General features: G+C 51.8%; 2 protein-coding genes across 3 annotated transcripts; one reads left to right on the plus strand and one right to left on the minus strand.

The window, feature by feature from the left end:
- The first annotated feature begins 213 nt into the window (after positions 1–213).
- Positions 214–5545, plus strand: DDX18 (DEAD-box helicase 18). Its single transcript, XM_053471932.1, has 14 exons — positions 214–378; positions 594–776; positions 1331–1459; positions 1790–1925; positions 2222–2322; positions 2409–2608; positions 2761–2875; positions 2987–3126; positions 3291–3452; positions 3611–3763; positions 3867–3980; positions 4100–4156; positions 4667–4844; positions 4966–5545. The coding sequence occupies exons 1-14, from the start codon at positions 285–287 to the stop codon at positions 5112–5114; spliced, it is 1911 nt and encodes a 636-aa protein (XP_053327907.1). The 5' UTR covers positions 214–284; the 3' UTR covers positions 5115–5545.
- A 713-nt stretch (positions 5546–6258) lies between these two features.
- CCDC93 (coiled-coil domain containing 93) lies at positions 6259–16567 on the minus strand. Of its 2 annotated transcripts, none has more exons than XM_053471934.1 (23): positions 16440–16567; positions 15762–15875; positions 15034–15128; positions 14784–14895; positions 14557–14655; positions 14392–14448; positions 14100–14200; positions 13351–13387; positions 13166–13252; positions 12999–13049; positions 12828–12914; positions 12138–12251; positions 9874–9936; positions 9636–9709; positions 9053–9134; positions 8709–8780; positions 8235–8306; positions 7996–8104; positions 7809–7891; positions 7481–7518; positions 7098–7182; positions 6680–6793; positions 6259–6509 (listed from the first exon to the last, which is right to left on the minus strand). In XM_053471934.1, the coding sequence occupies exons 1-23, from the start codon at positions 16458–16460 to the stop codon at positions 6456–6458; spliced, it is 1821 nt and encodes a 606-aa protein (XP_053327909.1). In that variant the 5' UTR covers positions 16461–16567; the 3' UTR covers positions 6259–6455. The 2 variants fall into 2 exon arrangements, with proteins under 2 accessions (XP_053327909.1, XP_053327908.1); XM_053471933.1 differs by having other exon boundaries at positions 12138–12254.
- Positions 16568–19819: the final 3252 nt, after the last annotated feature.

Here is a 19819-nt window from a genome sequence, read left to right on the forward strand (position 1 = left end):
GGGCGTATGATACACCTCTGCCCCGTGTTACACCCCGTCTGGGGTAAATGGGAATAATCTGCCCCATCACCAGACCTGCCTCTAGGGGTAAAAAAAAAAAAAAAAAAATACCTTGAAATCGACAGCGTTAACCCAGGCCCCGCCCAACCGTCGCTGTAGTAACAGTACCTCCCATGTCCCCATAGTAACAGGCAGTTAGGCGCCGCCCGGGACACGTCAGAGGGGTCCTCCCACCGACTTCCGGATTGGTTCTCGCTTCCTGCCGGACACACGTGGGCTCCGAGATGGCGGATCTGCAGATGAAGTTACTCAGAAAGAAACTCCAGAAACGGAGCGAGAAGATTCGCAAGAGAAACCTGGGCCGGCGAGAAGTCACGGGTGAGAGAGAGACACAGAGAGAGAGGAAGGGGGTGACTCTCGGGTGGGAAAGAGACGGATCTCATTCACGAGTGAGAGAGACTGCCAGAGGCGGCCGTAAATCCCACGGGAGGGGTAATGGGGTGGCAGCCCTTTATCACACGCGGGGTCGCCCCTGGGGCAGCTGATTTACCTTCTGCCGGTTACTTGACTTTAAAACTATTTTCTTCATTTAGATAAAGCGGAAGCCGAGGAAGAACCAGAGAACTGCGAGTCTGAGGAGCGAACCCAGCAGGAAGCCCCCCAAAACGAGGACGTGCCCAAACCGGAATCTGGAGAGGATGCAGTTGCCCCAGCAACATCTCCTACGTGCAAAAAGAAAAAGAAGAGGAAGAAGGTGGTGAAGACAGATGAGAGCGGTGAGATTCCGGCAGAGTGGGGGGAAAAGTTACTGGAAAGGTTTTAGTGCAAATTCACACAAACTGACCTTTCTGCCCCGTGTATGGTATGGGGGTCAGTAAAAGTGTCTGATCTGCCCCGTGTATAGTATGGGGGTCAGTAAAAGTGTCTGATCTGCCCCGTGTATAGTATGGGGGTCAGTAAACGTGTCTGATCTGCCCCGTGTATAGTATGGGGGTCAGTAAACGTGTCTGATATGCCCCGTGTATAGTATGGGGGTCAGTAAACGTGTCTGATCTGCCCCGTGTATAGTATGGGGGTCAGTAAACGTGTCTGATCTGCCCCTTGTATAGTATGGGGGTCAGTAAACGTGTCTGATCTGCGTCTGGCCCGTGTAGAATGTGGGGTAAATAACCACTTTTGGCATTATCGTTGAGCAAATGCTTTTTTACGTGGGGGCATTGATGTTCTTGGCACAGAATCTGAGTCTGGTTTTGCCTAAAGTTGCTGTTCTGTGGTCGGGTTGGTTTTTCCACGATATTCTGTTTCAGCTGATTTGGTTTTTCCTCCCCAGATGCAAAGAAACCAAAGACAGAGGAGGGTCCTGAGAGGTCAGCTGGTGACACAAATGGGGAAAATCCAAGTGATGCCCAGGCAGTCGATGAAGAGGAAGATGCCCCCAGTTTACCGATGGGTTTAACAGGTGAGGTAATGGAAAGGTGACATGGGGGGGTGCCATGGTGCCTCTTTAACTTATTCTTATTAGATTTCTGCAGCTGAATGGCGATCTGGTCGATGCTGGGTCGGGGGGGGGGGGAACGGCAATCCAGTATTGCCACATAATGCCCTGTTATCCTCCTGTGGGGCAGGTTTGTGCCTCGGTGGTGCCGGTGGCAGTACGTGGTGTTTTTGGTGAGCTGTGGGGTTTTTTATTTTTTATATAGCGCCATCAAATTCCATAGCGCTGTACAAAGGGGTTGTTGTGTGGAGATTTTTTTCCCCTGAATATTTATATTTTGCTCTCTGATCTCAGGTGCTTTTGAGGACACGGCGTTCTCCTCCCTGGCAGACGCTGTCAATGAGAACACCCTACGAGCCATTTCTGAAATGGGCTTCACACACATGACCGAGATTCAGCATAAGTCCATCCGGCCCCTGCTGGAGGGCAGGTGAGGACGGGTGGGGAACGGCATTGATGTGGTTCATGTTGATTTTTGTTGTGTTCGGTGCTTTCGATGGCAAATGTCCGTGTGATTGTATAAAGCTGTCCATGTCTCTGGGGGGTATTACCCGGTGGTCTGTGTCCGGCTATTGCCCCGTACGTTTGTTCCGGGGGTGAGTTTATTTTTTCTTTATGCCCCCGTGTAGCGGGTTTGTGCCCCTCCGTGTTCAGCGACTTGCTGGTTTATCCGGTGGCGGACTCCCCAGGATTAGGCTGAGGAATCACTTCTCGTTTTCTTCTTAGGGATGTTTTGGCAGCCGCCAGGACCGGCAGCGGGAAGACGTTGGCTTTCCTTATCCCGGCGATAGAACTGGTCTACAAGCTGAAATTCATGCCCCGGAATGGTGAGTAACAAAGCCCTGCAATTTGGGTCAGTTCTTGGGATCAGACATAACTTCATTCACAAACTTCCACACCCTGCCGCCTCCAGGCACCGGCGTTCTCATCTTGTCCCCGACGCGTGAGCTCGCCATGCAGACGTATGGAGTCCTCAAGGAGCTGATGGCTCATCACGTTCACACTTATGGCCTGATCATGGGGGGCAGTAACCGCTCTGCGGAGGCACAGAAGCTCGCCAATGGTGTTAATATTGTGGTGGCGACTCCTGGGCGGCTGCTGGATCACATGCAGGTAAAACCTCACACTCTAAGAGACAGGTAATCAGGTCCTGTCCGTTGTCTGCAGTGCTCTGCGCTCTCTCTGCTATCTGTACTGCTAGTAACAGGTACCTACTCTGTCTGACCATGGGGCAAGTAGTCATGATCCTCTCCTGTTGTGTACAGAACACACCTGGCTTCATGTACAAGAACCTGCAGTGTCTGGTGATTGATGAGGCTGATCGGATCCTTGAGGTTGGATTTGAACAAGAAATGAAACAAATTATAAATCTGCTCCCAAGTGAGTGTTAGCTTCTCTGCCCAGACACGGTTCTGTTCCCTGTTAAACACAATGAGTCCTAGCGGATACGGTGTCTATAATGCTAATTTCCATCCCCCCCCCCCCCCCCAGAGCGCAGACAGACCATGCTGTTTTCTGCAACTCAGACTCGGAAGGTGGAGGACCTGGCAAGGATCTCACTGAAAAAGGAGCCATTGTACGTGGGTGTGGATGACCACAAAGACACAGCCACAGTAGATGGCCTGGAGCAGGTGGGCAGATTGCTGGGCATGTGGGGCTTGATGTACCTTTTTGTGACTGGGATTCATGCATTACTCATCTGTCTGATGTTGGTGGCTTGAGGGCCAAATACTTCTTGTGGTTACGACTGAGGGTTGTGAGGCAGTAACTCATCTCTCCGTCTCTCGTTTCTCAGGGCTACGTGGTCTGTCCGTCTGAAAAGCGATTCCTCCTATTATTCACCTTCTTGAAGAAGAATCGTAAGAAGAAGATGATGGTTTTCTTCTCTTCTTGTATGTCTGTGAAATATCACTACGAGCTTCTCAATTACATCGACTTGCCGGTGATGGCGATTCACGTGAGTAACTTGGGTCGCGCATGAGCCAATAGCTGCATTTGACATGATCCCGAACTCAGTGTAAAGGTGCCGTGGTGTTAGGAGACTAAGTGGTGGTGGGGGGGGGGTCTTGGGCTTCTCGGTTTGGTGCTGATTCGTGGTTTTTGGTTACTCCGCAGGGGAAGCAGAAACAGACCAAACGAACCACCACATTCTTCCAGTTCTGTAACGCAGACTCTGGGATACTGCTCTGCACGGATGTCGCTGCCAGAGGCCTGGACATCCCCGAGGTGGATTGGATCGTCCAGTATGACCCTACTGATGACCCCAAGGTTAGTGCCACATAGCCCCGGGGTATGTAAGAAGTGGTACATGGGGTTAATTACAAACTGTTCTTTTATGGCTGGAAATGAACCTTCATTCCGATCTCTGCAGGAGTACATCCACCGAGTTGGCCGGACAGCGCGCGGTATAGATGGCAAAGGACACGCGTTACTGATTCTCCGGCCGGAGGAGCTGGGTTTCCTGCGTTACCTGAAGCAGGCCAAGGTGAGCCCTGCTTTGAGATTTCCTGCCCCCTTACGCCCTTATTTGTGGGTTCTTTTGTGTTGCCCTCTTTGCTGCGGTTTTGGGGTCGATTTTCACCTATACGGGTTTTCTTTTTTTAGGTGCCTCTGAGTGAATTTGAGTTCTCTTGGAGTAAAATCTCTGACATCCAGTCTCAGGTATGTGATCTTGCGCGGCTGAGCTCTCTGGTCACATAATAGGGCCCCAACCAAGTGACTAGAAATGGTCACATGACTTTTATGGGGCTTTAAATGATTTTAGGGGGTTTATCCTTCATCTGATGGTTTATAAATTCCTTGGCAAATCCTAACAGCAGCTCCTGAGTGTGACCTGTAGCCTAAACTACGCCAGCAATAGGGCAAGAAGACCAGTGGCAACTGTCCACGTCGGCCTTGTGCTCTTACTGTAACGTGGAAGGCCATGTGACCTGGTTTTAAAATCATGCCTGCATCTGTGCTCCTCCCACTTCTATCCTTTCTAAGCCATTAATGTCATGCTGATGAGGAAAATCACTGGTTTGGGGTATATCTGTGGACGCATTCTGCTGAAAAGGGTCGTTTTTGAGTCCCACCAAGCGTTTCTCTCGATAAAGTGATGAGCGTTAATATTCTGCACGGTGTTTCCAGGTCTTGGTTTCTGAAGCTGACCAGTTTCTTTTATTACTTTAGCTGGAGAAGCTGATAGAAAAGAACTATTATCTGCATAAATCTGCGCAGGAAGCGTATAAAGCGTACATCCGCGCCTACGACTCCCACTCCCACAAACAGATCTTTGATGTAAACACCCTGGATCTGCCCAAAGTGTGCCAGTCCTTCGGGTTCCTAGTTCCTCCGTACGTCGACCTGAGTATCCTTTTTGAGCTGAGCTCGTGCTGTTTCAGAGCCGCCAGACCCTGCCTGGGTTCCACATGCACTAAACTCGATTGTAATCAAAGGTTTGATACTTTTCCTTAACCGAGTCTTTCTAGATGTGAACAGCAGCGGGGGCAAAAAGCCACAGAAACGGGGGGGCGGCGGAGGCTTCGGCTACCAGAAACCAAAAAGCTTTCATAAAGCCAAGATCTTTAAACATATCAATAAGGGTGGCCGGAGCGACAGCCGCCAGTTCACACGCTGACCGCCGGGACCTTTAACTCCAACACTTCCCTTTACATATGAAAGTCCTTTCCCTCAATTCGCTAAATGGAAATGTAGCCCCCTGTATTGTCCCTCGTCTGGGCAGAGGCATTTGCTTATTTTAAAGGTGCTGATCAGGCGTTGATATAAACTGTACAGAAGGTTATATTTGGGGTATGTTTTCATTTTCAACTAAAACATGTTTGGAAGTGGGAATCGAGTCACTTGTGGGGGGTATTAGGAGCTGCTGTCTACGGTGGGTTTTCCCTGGGGGGGCTATTAGGCTAGGGCGCAGCTCCTTTCTCTCTGGGGGGGGGTCTTTACATTCCATTTCTTGTCCCTGTGGAATGAATGTCTTTTGGCTCCGCCCACCATCTCCCCAGTTTCTGTGAAATGTCCAGAATTCTCACCATAAATATTTATATATAAAAACTTGTTTATTTTGGGTTTTTTGTCTGCCCCAGCAGCTCAGATAAATACACTTTTGCATGGAAAATGGCCAAGGAGGGGAGACGGAACCGGCCCTCGGGGGGGGGGCTTCTGTGTGAATTACCTCTAGGGTCCAGTCTTTTTATGCCAATGTTTTCTCCAACGGCTTGTTTATTACCTGCGGCCCGGAACGAGGTCAAATGTTTTTATTATTAACCATTAGTGATGTTGCTTTGGAAGCTGGAGCTCTGCCTCAGAATCCTCACTCCCAGAAAGCTCAGCCAGAATCAGTCAGCCCCAGATTCTTTGACACTTGAGGGAGTTCTGATTACTCTTGAGGGGTTTTATGGGGTAATTAAGAATTTCCAGATGTGCTCACTGTACTACTGAATAGTGAAGTGAGGGTTAATAAACCTATAGTGAGAATTAACCCCTTGTTACTCACGCCCCACATACTTTATCCACTGCAGGAAATGTAACAGTCTGGTCATCACCCCTAAAAGCTACAAACCAGGGGCGTGGGACTAAAACGTGAACAAAGCGCTGTCTGCAAAAGAAAATCAGCGTCTCTCGCACATGCACTCCCCAACCCTGAGCATGCACTCAAACCCTGCCAGAGCCTCCGCCCGCACAAATCTGTTCCGTGGCTGGAGACTCCGAAAGAGGCACATCTTTGCAGCTGTTGCCCCAATACTAACTCCATCCGATCATTTCAATAAAATTATTCCTAATTTTATTTTGCAATCAAAAATTCCAGCCCGTTACTGCAATCCTTTCACATACTAAGAAACCGCAGCGGTAATGTGTCATGTAAAATGGACCAGGGCCCCTCTATATCCATTCAGGAGACAGACTTGGCTGGTTAGTCTCTGCTGGGTGAGCGCCCGTCACATGATCCGGTTAGTAGACAGCGTTACGCGTTTCGCTCTCTCAGTTTGGTGAGAAGAGTCTCGTTTTTCCTGCATTCCTGCAAAATAAAAAGGGGTATAGGTGAGAAAATCCATCACTCCACCGCTCGGGGCAAATCATCTCTGAACGGGGTCAGCAGAAGGCGTGCCCAAGCAACTTCCTAGGGGTATGGCCAAAACAAGTAACACCCAGTGGTGTGGGTGTGGCCAAGAAAGGTAACATTCTTACCTCTTTAAATTCTTTGACCGTTTTGAAGTAGAGTCTCTGCTTCTCCAGCAGCTCCAGATACTCGTCGTTCAGCTGGTCTCTCCTCATCTTATTCTCCTGCTTCTTCTTCTCCATCTGGAGAAAGAAACCGATAACTGCTTAGAGACCAATGAAAACACGGGAACCTCCCAGAACAGGCTGCCGCCCTCTTCTCAGGCAAGTGCCTTGCAGAAGGGTGGGGCGTGGCTAGCCATGTGGTGGGCCGGACTAGCCCCAGAGTGCATTACACGGAATGGTCGTAGCTAAATGCCCCACACCTGCCCCAGCGACTCAGGGTTAACCCGTGAGAGGTTCCCAAATGTGCCAACAAACCCCGTAATCAGGCCACAAGCTCATTCCATGAATAAGACCCCGGAGCCGGTCACACCAGGAGCCGCACCTTATTCCTGTTCTGCCGGATCCCGTCCACGATCTGCTCCATCTGCCTGAGGAATTGCTCCCGAGTGCCGGAGGACGACATGGCCCTGAAACGACACACGGCGGCTGCCGGTTACACAGGAATTGGGGGCACGAGGACATTCGTGTGGGGTGCGTAGGGCAGATAATAACAACCGGCCTTTCTGAGGTGGGGTAATGGGGCAGATTCTGGTAATGATACTGTATGGCTGAAATTAACGTTTGCCCCGTATGTTATTCAGTAAGTCACATCATACATTGATGTAGTTTTGGGGCATTTTCATAAAGCGTATTCTGTAAAAGGACCCGTTTCTGCCACGTTTCCGTAGTGTTAGGAAAGCTGATGTTATCACCCGGATTACTCACTGCTGGAAATTGTCGTGAATCGAATTTAGTAAATTCACCTAAAAAAAGAGAAATAAGGGCAGGTGAGGGAGACAGACGATAAGAGCCACAAATATCCCCCAACACCACGGCCCCTAACCGCTTCCATCACACCAACTCCTATCGCTAAGAGGCAGTCTAATCAAATACCCCCAGGATCCCCAAATACTCCTTTACAGCTGATGCGCCTTTCAACCCAAACAATCTGCCGTCTTGCACCCCTGAACCTAGTGATGTCCCCATGGGCCCCTCCCATTCTGCCCCTCCCTGGGGTATTACATTTCTGACCCCGCATGCATCCGCTTCTCACCTCCTTCTCCAAATACACTTTCTTATCGTCCAGCGTGTTGTACAGAGTGAAGAATTGCTTCGTCTCTTTGTGGGTCGCGGACACTGAGGGGGAGAGAAAAGTCATGAGCCCCTCCGCCGGGACCAAGCCAGATACCCCATCGCTTCGGGCACGATCCGCTAAACTGTGTGGCCCCGGATAGCGGTACCTTGTCCATACAGCTCTATGAACCTCTTCTGGTATTGGGTCAGCTCGGCGCGGCTCGGAACTTCGTCGATTTTCCTCTGCAGGACGGCGATCTCTCGGTTCCTCCGAGCCTGAAATATATGAGCTGGTGATACCGTCCTCGTAAATCTCCACATACCAACTGTCCGTACAGCACAGAGTACTAGAGAGGCCAGCGCACAGGCCCCGTCTGCAATGGGCCCCCAGGGGCCGGCAACTCACCAGCAGGAGGCGGATTTTCTGCAGTTTATCTCGTTCCGACTTGTGTTGCTGCTCCAGCACCAGCGAGCGCTCCTGAAACAGGCAGAGAATCGGTAAACTGTTTGCGGGGGCCAAAAGGGGGGCCGCAGAGGCCAGCACTGACGTTATCACAGCCTGATCGAATCCTACAAATGTGACATCGCGCTGCTCGTTCCTCACGGGAAGCTATTGGAACACAAACGCTAATTTATCACAATTACAACAGGGATATTATCCAGAACCGACCGAGACAGAGAGACAGAGCGAGACGTTCAAAAGAGAGAGAAGACCCAGAGCAGGGAGTGCATATGGGCAGAAGACCCGGTGGGGTAAATAAAGGCAAAAACTATGGACGGACGGACAGACGCTTCACCCGTTAACCACGTCGAGCGTCGCATTAAACGCCGAAACCCTCACCTAACGCGATATTTTTGTGCCAAGTTTGGTGAATATTACCTTTTCTTCCTCGTTTTCTGCAGTTTCTGATTTCAAATTTTCAATATTCTGCTGCAGCCGAGACATCTCCTCCTGGGGCAAATCAAATAAATAAAAGGCCCCAATTACCCGGAACATATAATCAGACGGTCTCCCCGAGTTCATGGCAGAGACAGACCGGCCAAAGACCCCAGAACCTCGCCTGATCGAGAATCAGAACTCCCGGCCCACTCGGACAGGGCATGGCATTACAGGCCATTGCCCTCAGTTTCCTTCTGACAGGGGCCTGCGGCCCTCAGTACCACACACACATAATATGCAGGCGACAGCCGGGGGGCTACGTGCAGACCGGCTCATCGACTCACCCGGCAGTGGGAGCGGAACTGCTGCTCCTGGAGCTTCAGCGTTTCATTCATGGCCACCAAATCGCGCAGGTTCTGCAGGACGCTGAGAGAGAAAAAGGGGCGAGGGGTTTACGACCGGAGGAAACGGCGACTTCATCTCCAGACTGCCGAACCCAATAGCCACATCTAATAGCCCCGGGAGAAGGGACTGGGGCGGGGTTATTTATGTAGCTGGGCGGGGCATTTAGGAGAATAATGGGGTTTGTTTACCCCGTTTAATGTATAAAGCCGCTTCCTGCTGTTTCTATACACATTATCGGGGCTTTTAGGGCTGTAGAACCCTGCGATCCCCTCATACCCGGCAAACATTCTCACCTCCTAGAAAAGAGGGGCATCAGGGGAGGAGAGAGGGGCATCAGGGGAGGAGAGGGGGGAGGCATCTCTATACATATTGAGTGAATATATTGACGCATAGGTCCCGGGAGGGGGGGGCACTGCGCTCTTATTCAGTCTCCCCGCGGCTCAGAAACCGGCAGATTCTTTATATTAATAATAATATATAATAATTCTAATAATAATATAATAATAATCAGAAGCTGCGCACCTGGGGTCCGCCTCGGACTCCTCTCTCTCCAGGGCTGAAAGTTCCTGATCGAGGTTCTCTCTGTAAGCGGCGACCTGAGAGGCAGAAACCGCGATAAAGGTTATAATAAAATCATCACGTCGATGTTTCGGGGTATCTCGTGGGGTCAGGAAGTGGCGCGAGGACAAAGTGCCCCGGGGGGAGGGGGGTTGGAGTTTAGTGAAGCGGGGGGGCGGAGGCAGGCGCTTCTCCCTCTTACCTCCGCCAGCTGCTTCTTTGCTTCACTGCAGGCGGCCTGGAGATCCGAATATTTTACTTTGATCTGAGAGGGAAAAAGACACCGGATTTCAGCGACTCAAACGCCGGCCGTCAGAGCGAGAGACGCTAAACTGTCAGACACCAGAGTACCGACCCCGCTGGGCAGCAATTCGTTTCCATGGTAACTGCATGACTTTTAACGTTATCGATTCTCTCCATGACCCCGTGCGTCGCTCTGTTTGATCAGCACCTGGGCAACATGGGGTCAGCATTCGAGAGCCACATGCTCTAGTACAGTGATGGCGAACCTATGACACGCGTGTCAGTGCTGACACGCGTAGCCATTTGTGGTGACACACGCAGGATTTCCTGCGATTCATCCTCGGCTCCTGCACGGCCGCCGAGGATGAAAGAATCTGTGCTGGAGGAGGGAGGGAGGGGGGCGGTCCGCACCGGGTGCCGCTCATCAGGGGGGTGCCAACTTGCCGGCACCCGGCACCCCTCCAGAGACGGACAGTAATGTCCGCCGCTGGAGGAGCAGGCTCGCAAGGGAGCGGTATCGGAGGTCTTTAACAGACCACCGGCTCCCTTGAGTGATTTTAAGCCGGTTGAAGGATCTCCCTTGAACCCGGCTTAAAATCACTCAAGGGAGCCGGAGGTCTGTTAAAGACCTCCGATACCGCTCCCTTGTGATCCGCGCGGCAACAGATGTTGTGCGCCGGGGTTTGTTGTCAGATCCCGGCGCACAGCACTGAAGCCGCGCCCACCGCTGTCCGTGCCCTCTGACCCGGAAGAAGACAGAGAGGACAGAAGAACTGAAGAAGAAGAGGAGCGAAGAGCAGGAAAAGGAGCTGTAAGGAGAAAAGAGGAAAGGTAGGAAAGCATACAGAGAGTGGATTGGTGTATGTGTGTGGATTGGTATGTGTGTGGATTGGTGTATATGTGTGTGGATTGGTATGTGTGTGGATTGGTATATGTGTGGATTGGTGTATGTGTGTGGATTGGTGTATGTGTGTGGATTGGTGTATGTGTGTGTGGATTGGTGTATGTGTGTGTGGATTGGTGTATGTGTGTGTGGATTGGTGTATGTGTGTGTGGATTGGTGTATGTGTGTGTGGATTGGTGTATGTGTGTGTGGATTGGTGTATGTGTGTGTGGATTGGTGTATGTGTGTGGATTGGTGTATGTGTGTGTGGATTGGTGTATGTGTGTGTGGATTGGTATGTGTGTGTGGATTGGTATGTGTGTGTGGATTGGTGTATGTGTGTGGATTGGTGTGTGGATTGGTATGTGCGTGTGGATTGGTATGTGCGTGTGGATTGGTATGTGCGTGTGGATTGGTATGTGCGTGTGGATTGGTATGTGCGTGTGGATTGGTATGTGCGTGTGGATTGGTATGTGCGTGTGGATTGGTGTATGCGTGTGGATTGGTGTATGCGTGTGGATTGGTGTATGCGTGTGGATTGGTGTATGCGTGTGGATTGGTGTATGCGTGTGGATTGGTGTATGCGTGTGGATTGGTATGCGTGTGGATTGGTATGCGTGTGTGGATTGGTGTATGTGTGTGGATTGGTGTATGTGTGTGGATTGGTATGTGTGGATTGGTGTGTGTGTGGATTGGTATGTGTGTGGATTGGTATATATGTGTGGATTGGTATGCGTGTGGATTGGTGTATGTGTGTGGATTCGTGTATGTGTGTGGATTGGTGTATGTGTGTGGATTGGTATGTGTGTGGATTGGTATGTGTGTGGATTGGTGTGTGTGGATTGGTGTGTGTGTGTGGATTGGTGTGTGTGTGGATTGGTATGTGTGTGGATTGGTATATGTGTGGATTGGTATGCGTGTGGATTGGTATAGGTGTGGATTGGTATATGTGTGGATTGGTAAGTGTGTGAGAGTGATGGGTGTTATGCTGTACCATTTCCAATGTCTTTTTCATGATCTAATTATGCTCTAAAGTACATCATAACTCCCATCACTCTATACTGTTCCATACAGTGGCAGAGCTGGGAGACAGAGGCCTTGCACCCCCACCGCAGGACTCCTGAAAGGTAAGTAGTTACTAAGCAGGTATGTTAAATAATTTGTTTTTTGGTTTATTAAATACAATTATATATTGCAATTATACATTTTTGTAGTTTAAACTATAAATTGCGCAAAATTATGTTTTTTTGTCGAAGTGACACACCACGCGAGTTATGCTCGATTTTTTGCCGATTTTTGACACACCGCGCCAAAAAGGTTGCCCATCACTGCTCTAGTACCTGCTCTAGAACCTTGCTTCTCTGCACAATCTGCTTCTTCAGAGCGGTCACTTTGCGGAGATGATGCTGCGCGGCTCCCAGGTTCTCCGGACGTTCCTCTGCGCTCAGCTCCGACTGCTGGGGGGGGCAGGGGGTGCGGGATTAACGATCAGCAACTCTGAAACCCTGAACATAATGGGCAGCCGAGACCCTCACTTAACCCCTTCACGACAAAGCCCGTACACACACAGACTCGCAATGCGTTGTCATTAATTGGTTAAACAGCACTACGGCCAGCGCTCTTTGTTTGCCTCGTCAACCGTTCCGGAGATATTGAGTTGGATAACCTGGTGGAAGCAGAGATCCGTGGCAGCCTGTGGCAGAACCAGCATTTCCTGAAGGTCTCCACCTTCTAAAAGGCTGCCTGAACCAATCAGCAGCTTAATAATAAGGGAGCGATAACAACGGGGAGGAATAATCCTGCAGACCCCAAGAGCAGGAAGTGGGATGGCGGCTCCCGTGGGACGCACATAAGGGGGGCTTTATTATAATAAATGTGACAGATGCGCTTTAACCTTAACTAACCTGACCTCCCCAACCTGGCCACGCCAACCCATATTAACCACTAATGCGATTCTGTGAGTTTATTAGCTATGCTGCCAAAGAAGGGCCCCTAAACCTCCTCGGGGGGCATCAGCGGGACCCTCTCACCTTCTCTGCATATTCCGACACCATCTGTTTAATTTCATCAGACTGCAGCCCCACGATCTGCCCCACGGTACTCGCAGCCAGACGCACCTGAAATGACACAAACCGCCACGTGTGAAACAGCCCAAAACCGCAGCGTGGCCCCCAAAACCGCAGCGTGGAACGCATTCTCACCTCCTCCGTGTTCATGGCGGCCATATCACCCATCAAGGTTTTTATCCTTAGCTGGGGAGAGAGAGACGTCAGTAAGTATGGGAACCGCATCACCAACACATTACCGTGTCCAGGCCACGTGCAGCGGACACGGATTAATACATGTGACTACGTGTCATCAGCCTCACTTCCTCCTGCGCATGCAGATCATCTTCCTCCCGCGAGCTCCCTTTCCCGGCCAGTCCTGATGGTACGGACACCTTGCGATCTTCTGCCTGTGGAAAAGCATGAGTGGAAGCATGTGGGCCACGTACCCCACAGAACCCCCCAAATACCACCGACCCCCACAGGGGTTCCTATAGAAAACACTCACCTTTTCTGCTTTGTTCTGTTTGCTGAGACCGTATCTCCTAAACAAGCGAATAAACAGGAATTATGAGAAGAAAAGCCACCCCTAACAGACCCCTGTCCGACCCCCCACCACCCCACGCGCACGGACCCCCCCTGTCCGACCCCCCACCACCCCACGTGCACGGACCCCCCACCTCCCCACGCACAGACCCCCCCGGTCCGACCCCCACCTCCCCATGCGCACGTCCGATCCCCACCACCCCACGCGCACGGACCCCCCCACACACACGTGCACGTCCGACCCCCCACCTCCCCACGCACGGAGCCCCTTATCCGACCCCCACCTCTCCACGCGCACGGACCCCCCCTGTCCGACCCCAAAAGCCCCCCCACGCGCAGACCCCTGTCCTACCCCCCACACGCAGACCCCTTATCCACGAACAGTAATCACATGTAACCGGCAGCCCCCCCAAGGCCCAGGATACCGGTGGCCCACGGGCCCTGCACAATCTGGAGCGACACAGATGCCCAGCGGCCTCCATACAGCGAGTCAGGAATAACCCGGGGGCCCCACAAGCACGTGGAGCGTGGCGGAGAAGCAGCGTCTCTCGGCACAGACCTCTCTACACATTGCCTCCACTTTCTGTATGTTACGTGGCATCACGTGACAAAAACACGGCTATTTCCAGATTGATTACTTAATGCTACGTCATGTGTCACCATTTCAACTACTTTACACGTGACACACACGTGTCTGTTACATGTCCACACCTGCCGTACTCCAGTAAAGTGGAATGGACACGGGACTCCTCATCGGTGAGGCCGGCGGCGTCTCCCTGCCGCTTGTATCTCCGCCGTGGTTTGTAGATTTCCTGCGCAGGAGAAAGCGAACGGGTCAGAAGCGGGTTTTATGGCGACATGCGTGGCTCGCGCTCTATGTCTCCGTGGTAACGAGCTCTCTGCGCGACGTCTCGTTACAGCAGTCCCTGCCGTGGCCGCACGTGACGCTGGACGTGAATCAGCACTGTCTCTATCTGATCGGAACGTGGCGTCTGTTACTCACAAAGGTCTCGTGGAGCGTTTGAAGGGCCCTCTCTCTGCGTTGCACAAACTCTTCATCCTACAGACACAAAGACACGCAGCGAGTGACACGGAGCAAGCGACGGCACCACGACCGAGAGCAGCGGGGAGAGCCGGTTCCGTGGCAGCCACGTGCGCTCCCGGTTACCTCGGGCAGGCTGTGCTCCTTCTGGAACTGGGAGACGGAGTACGAGCGGATATAATCTCCCATTTCTTGCCTCGTCTCGATGGCGCGTTTCACGAGCCACTAAAAGAAAAAGGCAGGAGACACGGAGTTACTGGCCATCAGAGCTTACTCTACACTCTGACGGGGAGAGAAGCGAGGGAAGCGCTGCGGGACCACGTTTGGGGTCCCCGGCGGCGCCACAGACCGACCTGAACGACGGGGAACACGTGGATGAAGTCCAGGCCCTGGATCTGGTGCGGCTCCAGCCGGTGAGGACACTTCATTTTAGGCAAAACGGACACGATTTTTTCTGTTAACGCTCTGAGGGGACAAAACGGGAAAATCCGCCACAGAAACCGGGAGACAGCAGGGATGAAGGTGTTAATCCCGTTATAGGCTTTTAGCAAATCAGGGGGCACTTTTTGTGGGTTTAACCCCTTCAGGGCGCACTTTACTCACATCTTCTGCCCGATTGTCGAGTTCTCCTGGAACAGCAGATCCACGTCTATATCAAAGTTACAGGTGGTGATACACCACGTCATCCCACCGACCACCTGCAGGGGGCGACACGTCAGAGAGAGAGGGGGGGGCGACACGTTAGAGAGAGGGGGGGCGACACGTCAGAGAGAGAGGGGGGGGCGACACGTCAGAGAGAGGGGGGGGGCGACACGTCAGAGAGAGAGGGGGGGGCGACACGTCAGAGAGAGAGAGGGGGGGCGACACGTCAGAGAGAGGGGGGGGGCGACACGTCAGAGAGAGAGGGGGGGCAACGTCAGAGAGAGAGGGGGGCGACACGTCAGAGAGAGAGGGGGGCGACACGTCAGAGAGAGAGGGGGGCGACACGTCAGAGAGAGAGGGGGGCGACACGTCAGAGAGAGAGGGGGGCGACACGTCAGAGAGAGAGGGGGGCGACACGTCAGAGAGAGAGGGGGGCGACACGTCAGAGAGAGAGGGGGGCGACACGTCAGAGAGAGAGGGGGGCGACACGTCAGAGAGAGAGGGGGGCGACACGTCAGAGAGAGAGGGGGGCGACACGTCAGAGAGAGAGGGGGGCGACACGACAGAGAGAGAGGGGGGGCGACACGACAGAGGGGGGGCGACACGACAGAGGGAGGGGTGGGGCGACACGACAGAGGGAGGGGTGGGGCGACACCTGAACACATACACAGCGGCAACTATGACATCACCTTGTCAAACGGGGACAGGCCTTTAATCCGGGCCCTGAAGTACCCAGCGGCCACCAGAAGCTCCAGGATCTCAGCCAGCTTGATGCTCTGCTCCTCATCCTCTCTGCTCTCCACCTGCACGGAAACAGAGCGGCGTCACCCCGAAACCCGTCATATATACAGAACACCCAGAAACCCAGGGGGGCATCATATACACAGAACTGGGGGAGTATTATCAGGCGGGGGTATTAGTAGTGGGGGAGTATTATCAGACGGGGTATAAGTATTGGGGAGTATTATCAGACGGGGTATAAGTATTGGGGAGTATTATCAGGCAGGGCTATTAGTATTAGGGAGTATTATCAGGAGAGGGTATTAGTATTGGGGGAGTATTATCAGGAGGGGGTATTAGTATTGGGGGAGTATTATCAGGCGGGGGTATTAGTATGGGGGAGTATTATCAGGCGGGGGTATTAGTATTGGGGGAGTATTATCAGGCGGGGGTATTAGTATTGGGGGACTATTATTAGGCTGGGGTATTAGTATTGGGGGAGTGTTATCAGGCAGGGATATTAGTATGGGGGGGTAAGATGGGCGCCTGCAGGTTGTGCTCCTTCTCTAGTAGTAACTGGTTGACACTGTCTGTTTACTCCTAACCCCACTCTGGTTTCTCCTACTTGCCCCTATTGCCCCCGTTACCTGGGGTGCGTCCCCCGCCATCGCTGTGGGGGATTCTCTTCAGTTTCCCAACTCAGACTTAGCCTCTCCCGGTGACATCACTACGGAGGCGGAGCCTGCAGAATCACAAGACCAGTAACCGGAAGAAGAGACCCATAGAGACCGACAGAGAAAGAAAGGCCTGAGAGACGGGAAGATACAGCCGGCCCCTGTATAATGTATAGATAAATCAGTGACCGGCCCCTGTATAATGTATAGATAAATCAGTGACCGGCCCCTGTATAATGTATAGATAAATCAGTGACCGGCCCCTGTATAATGTATAGATAAATCAGTGACCGGGTCCCTGTATAATGTATAGATAAATCACTGACCGACCCCTGTATAATGTATAGATAAATCAGTGACCGGCCCCTGTATAATGTATAGATAAATCAGTGACCGGCCCCTGTATAATGTATAGATAAATCAGCGCTCGGTCCAGTAGGTGGCGCTCCGGTGTCGGCTCGACCACTGCAGTTATTTCTCAGAAGGCGTTTACGTCGCCCCCTAGTGGTTACCTGATAACTATACAGAGATAGAGACGCCGCATACATACAGCCAGCTCACGGATTTATCTATACATTATACAGGGGTCGGTCAGTGATTTATCTATACATTATACAGGGGGCCGGTCACTGATTTATCTATACATTATACAGGGGGCCGGTCACTGATTTATCTATACATTATACAGGGGGCCGGTCGCTGATTTATCTATACATTTTACAGGGGCCGGTCACTGATTTATCTGTACATTATACATGGACCAGCTCATTGATTGATCTATACATTATACAGGGGCCTGTCACTGATTTATCTATACGTTATACAGGGCCGGCTTGCTGATTTATCTATACATTATACAGGGGCCGGTCACTGATTTATCTATACATTATACAGGGGCCGGTCACTGATTTATCTATACATTATACAGGGGGCCCGTCACTGATTTATCTATACATTATACAGGGAGCCGGCTCACTGATTTATCTATACATTATACAGGGCCGGCTCGCTGATTTATCTATACATTATACAGGGGCCAGTCACTGATTTATCTATACATTACACAGGGGACAGTCACTGATTTATCTATACATTATACATGGGCCAGTTACTGATTTAGCTATACATTATACAGGGGGCCGGCTCGCTGATTTATCTATACATTATACAGGGGACCCGCTCGTTGATTTAACTATACATTATACAGGACCGGCTCGCTGATTTATCTATACATTATACAGGGCTGGCTCGCTGATTTATCTATACATTATACAGGGCCGGCTCGCTGATTTATCTATACATTATTCAGGGTCGGCCCATCACGTGCAGTGAAGGCGTTTGATCTATGTTTCGGGTATCGGTTGCTGTGCCAAAGGCAGCTCCGTTTCTGTTGCCCTCGGATACGCACTGTTTAGGTACCGTGGGCCCTCGCTCTGGCTACCTGCGGCCCCGGTGGACGGCTGTGGATGGTGGGAGTGCGGCTCGTCCTGCGCGCTTTGCTTTGGAGTAATTACTAATCGCCAGACGCCGGAGCCGCATCTATCAATCCCGGTAATTACAGCAGAATCTCGTTACCCGCCGGCCGCGGCAACTAATTACACGGCCAGTGAGTGCGGCGTATCATCTAAACGGCGCGCAGATCGAAGCTCGCTGTCAAAAGAGATTTATTGTCTGCATCTCGCACGCTGCAGCTTCATCGCAAACCACATCCGCGGACACTTCTCTCAATCCGTAACTTGGTGAGTGAAGGGGAGGGGCTAATAGTGACAGCCACTGGCCTTCCGAAGTGGGCGGTGCTTATAATTACACACGGTGACTAGACTCACAAGGGGGAGGTGCTTATAATTACACACCGTGACCAGCCTCGAAAGGGGGTGGTGCTTATAATTACACACGGCAACTAGCCGTACAAGGAGGAGGTGCTTATAATTACACACCACGACCAGCCTCACAAAGGGGAGGTGCTTATAATTACACACTGCGACCAGCGTCACAAGGGGGAGGTGCTTATAATTACACACTGCGACCAGCGTCACAAGGGGGAGGTGCTTATAATTACACACTGCGACCAGCGTCACAAGGGGGAGGTGCTTATAATTACACACTGCGACCAGCGTCACAAGGGGGAGGTGCTTATAATTACACACTGCAACCAGCGTCACAAGGGGGAGGTGCTTATAATTACACACCGCGACCAGCCTCACAAGGGGGAGGTGCTTATAATTACACACCGCGACCAGCCTCACAAGGGGGGGGATCACCATTAACCAGGATCCTGTACATTAAACAAATTCCGTATCTGCAATTACATCACTTCCTGTATGATGAAATCTGTGAAATTGTTTTATTATCCTCCAGGTCACCCCTGGCCGCAGGAGAGATGCTCTGCAGGGAAGATGCTCTGCAGGGAAGATGCGCCGCAGGAGAGATGCTCTGCAGGGAAGATGCTCTGCAGGGAAGATGCGCCGCAGGAGAGATGCTCTGCAGGGAAGATGCGCCGCAGGAGAGATGCTCTGCAGGGAAGATGCGCCGCAGGAGAGATGCTCTGCAGGGAAGATGTGCCGCAGGAGAGATGCTCTGCAGGGAAGATGCGCCGCAGGAGAGATGCGCCGCAGGAGAGATGCGCCGCAGGGAAGATGCGCCGCAGGAGAGATGCTCTGCAGGGAAGATGCGCCGCAGGAGAGATGCTCTGCAGGGAAGATGCGCTGCAGGGGGATGCTCTGCAGGGAAGATGCGCTGCAGGAGAGATGCTCTGCAGGGAAGATGCGCTGCAGGAGAGATGCTCTGCAGGGAAGATGCGCCGCAGGAGAGATGCTCTGCAGGGGAGATGCGCTGCAGGAGAGATGCAGCGCTGCAGGAGAGATGCTCTGCAGGGAAGATGCGCTGCAGGAGAGATGCAGCGCAGGGAAGATGCGCTGCAGGAGAGATGCTCTGCAGGGTTCACCCGCTTGTGTGAAAATGGGGGTCAGGAGGACGGGGTACAGGAGAGTTTTATTTTATACATTATATATATATAAATATAGATATATATACCGGTGTTATCAGTGAATTGTCCTTATCGATTTATATATAGCTCCATCATATTCCGCAGCGCAGTACGATGGTTACTAGCGGCAGAGCGTGGCCGGGACGTGGCGCGATGCGATTGGGTGACAGAGGTGCTGGAATCGGCCCAGATGACAGGTGGGAGATTATCGCTGCCCTTTCATGCGAAGTAAACGGAATTAATGGAACTGATCCCGCGCGTAATTAAGATGAAAATCCGTGTCAGCCGTAACCTTGCTGCGCTAATTCTATAAAATGATTTATCATCCGCCGGCCGGCAGTCGCAATCATTTCATTAACGTGGACAG

Source organism: Spea bombifrons, chromosome 7 (genome assembly GCF_027358695.1).
Source record: "Spea bombifrons isolate aSpeBom1 chromosome 7, aSpeBom1.2.pri, whole genome shotgun sequence".
Classification (NCBI taxonomy): domain Eukaryota; kingdom Metazoa; phylum Chordata; class Amphibia; order Anura; family Pelobatidae; genus Spea; species Spea bombifrons.

What these genes read in the sequence shown, in the direction of transcription:
- DDX18 (XM_053471932.1), top strand. Translation starts at nt 285, where the DNA reads ATGGCGGATCTGCAGATGAAGTTACTCAGAAAGAAACTCCAGAAACGG. An exon ending in CAGTAGATGGCCTGGAGCAG is followed by an intron (nt 3,127 to 3,290) that starts GTGGGCAGATTG and finishes CTCGTTTCTCAG; the next exon opens with GGCTACGTGGTCTGTCCGTC. An exon ending in GTTACCTGAAGCAGGCCAAG is followed by an intron (nt 3,981 to 4,099) that starts GTGAGCCCTGCT and finishes TTCTTTTTTTAG; the next exon opens with GTGCCTCTGAGTGAATTTGA.
- CCDC93 (XM_053471933.1), bottom strand. Translation starts at nt 16,460, where the DNA reads ATGGCGGGGGACGCACCCCAG. An exon ending in ATTCACGACAATTTCCAGCA is followed by an intron (nt 7,183 to 7,480) that starts GTGAGTAATCCG and finishes GTGTCGTTTCAG; the next exon opens with GGCCATGTCGTCCTCCGGCA. An exon ending in TCCGGCAGAACAGGAATAAG is followed by an intron (nt 6,794 to 7,097) that starts GTGCGGCTCCTG and finishes TTCTTTCTCCAG; the next exon opens with ATGGAGAAGAAGAAGCAGGA.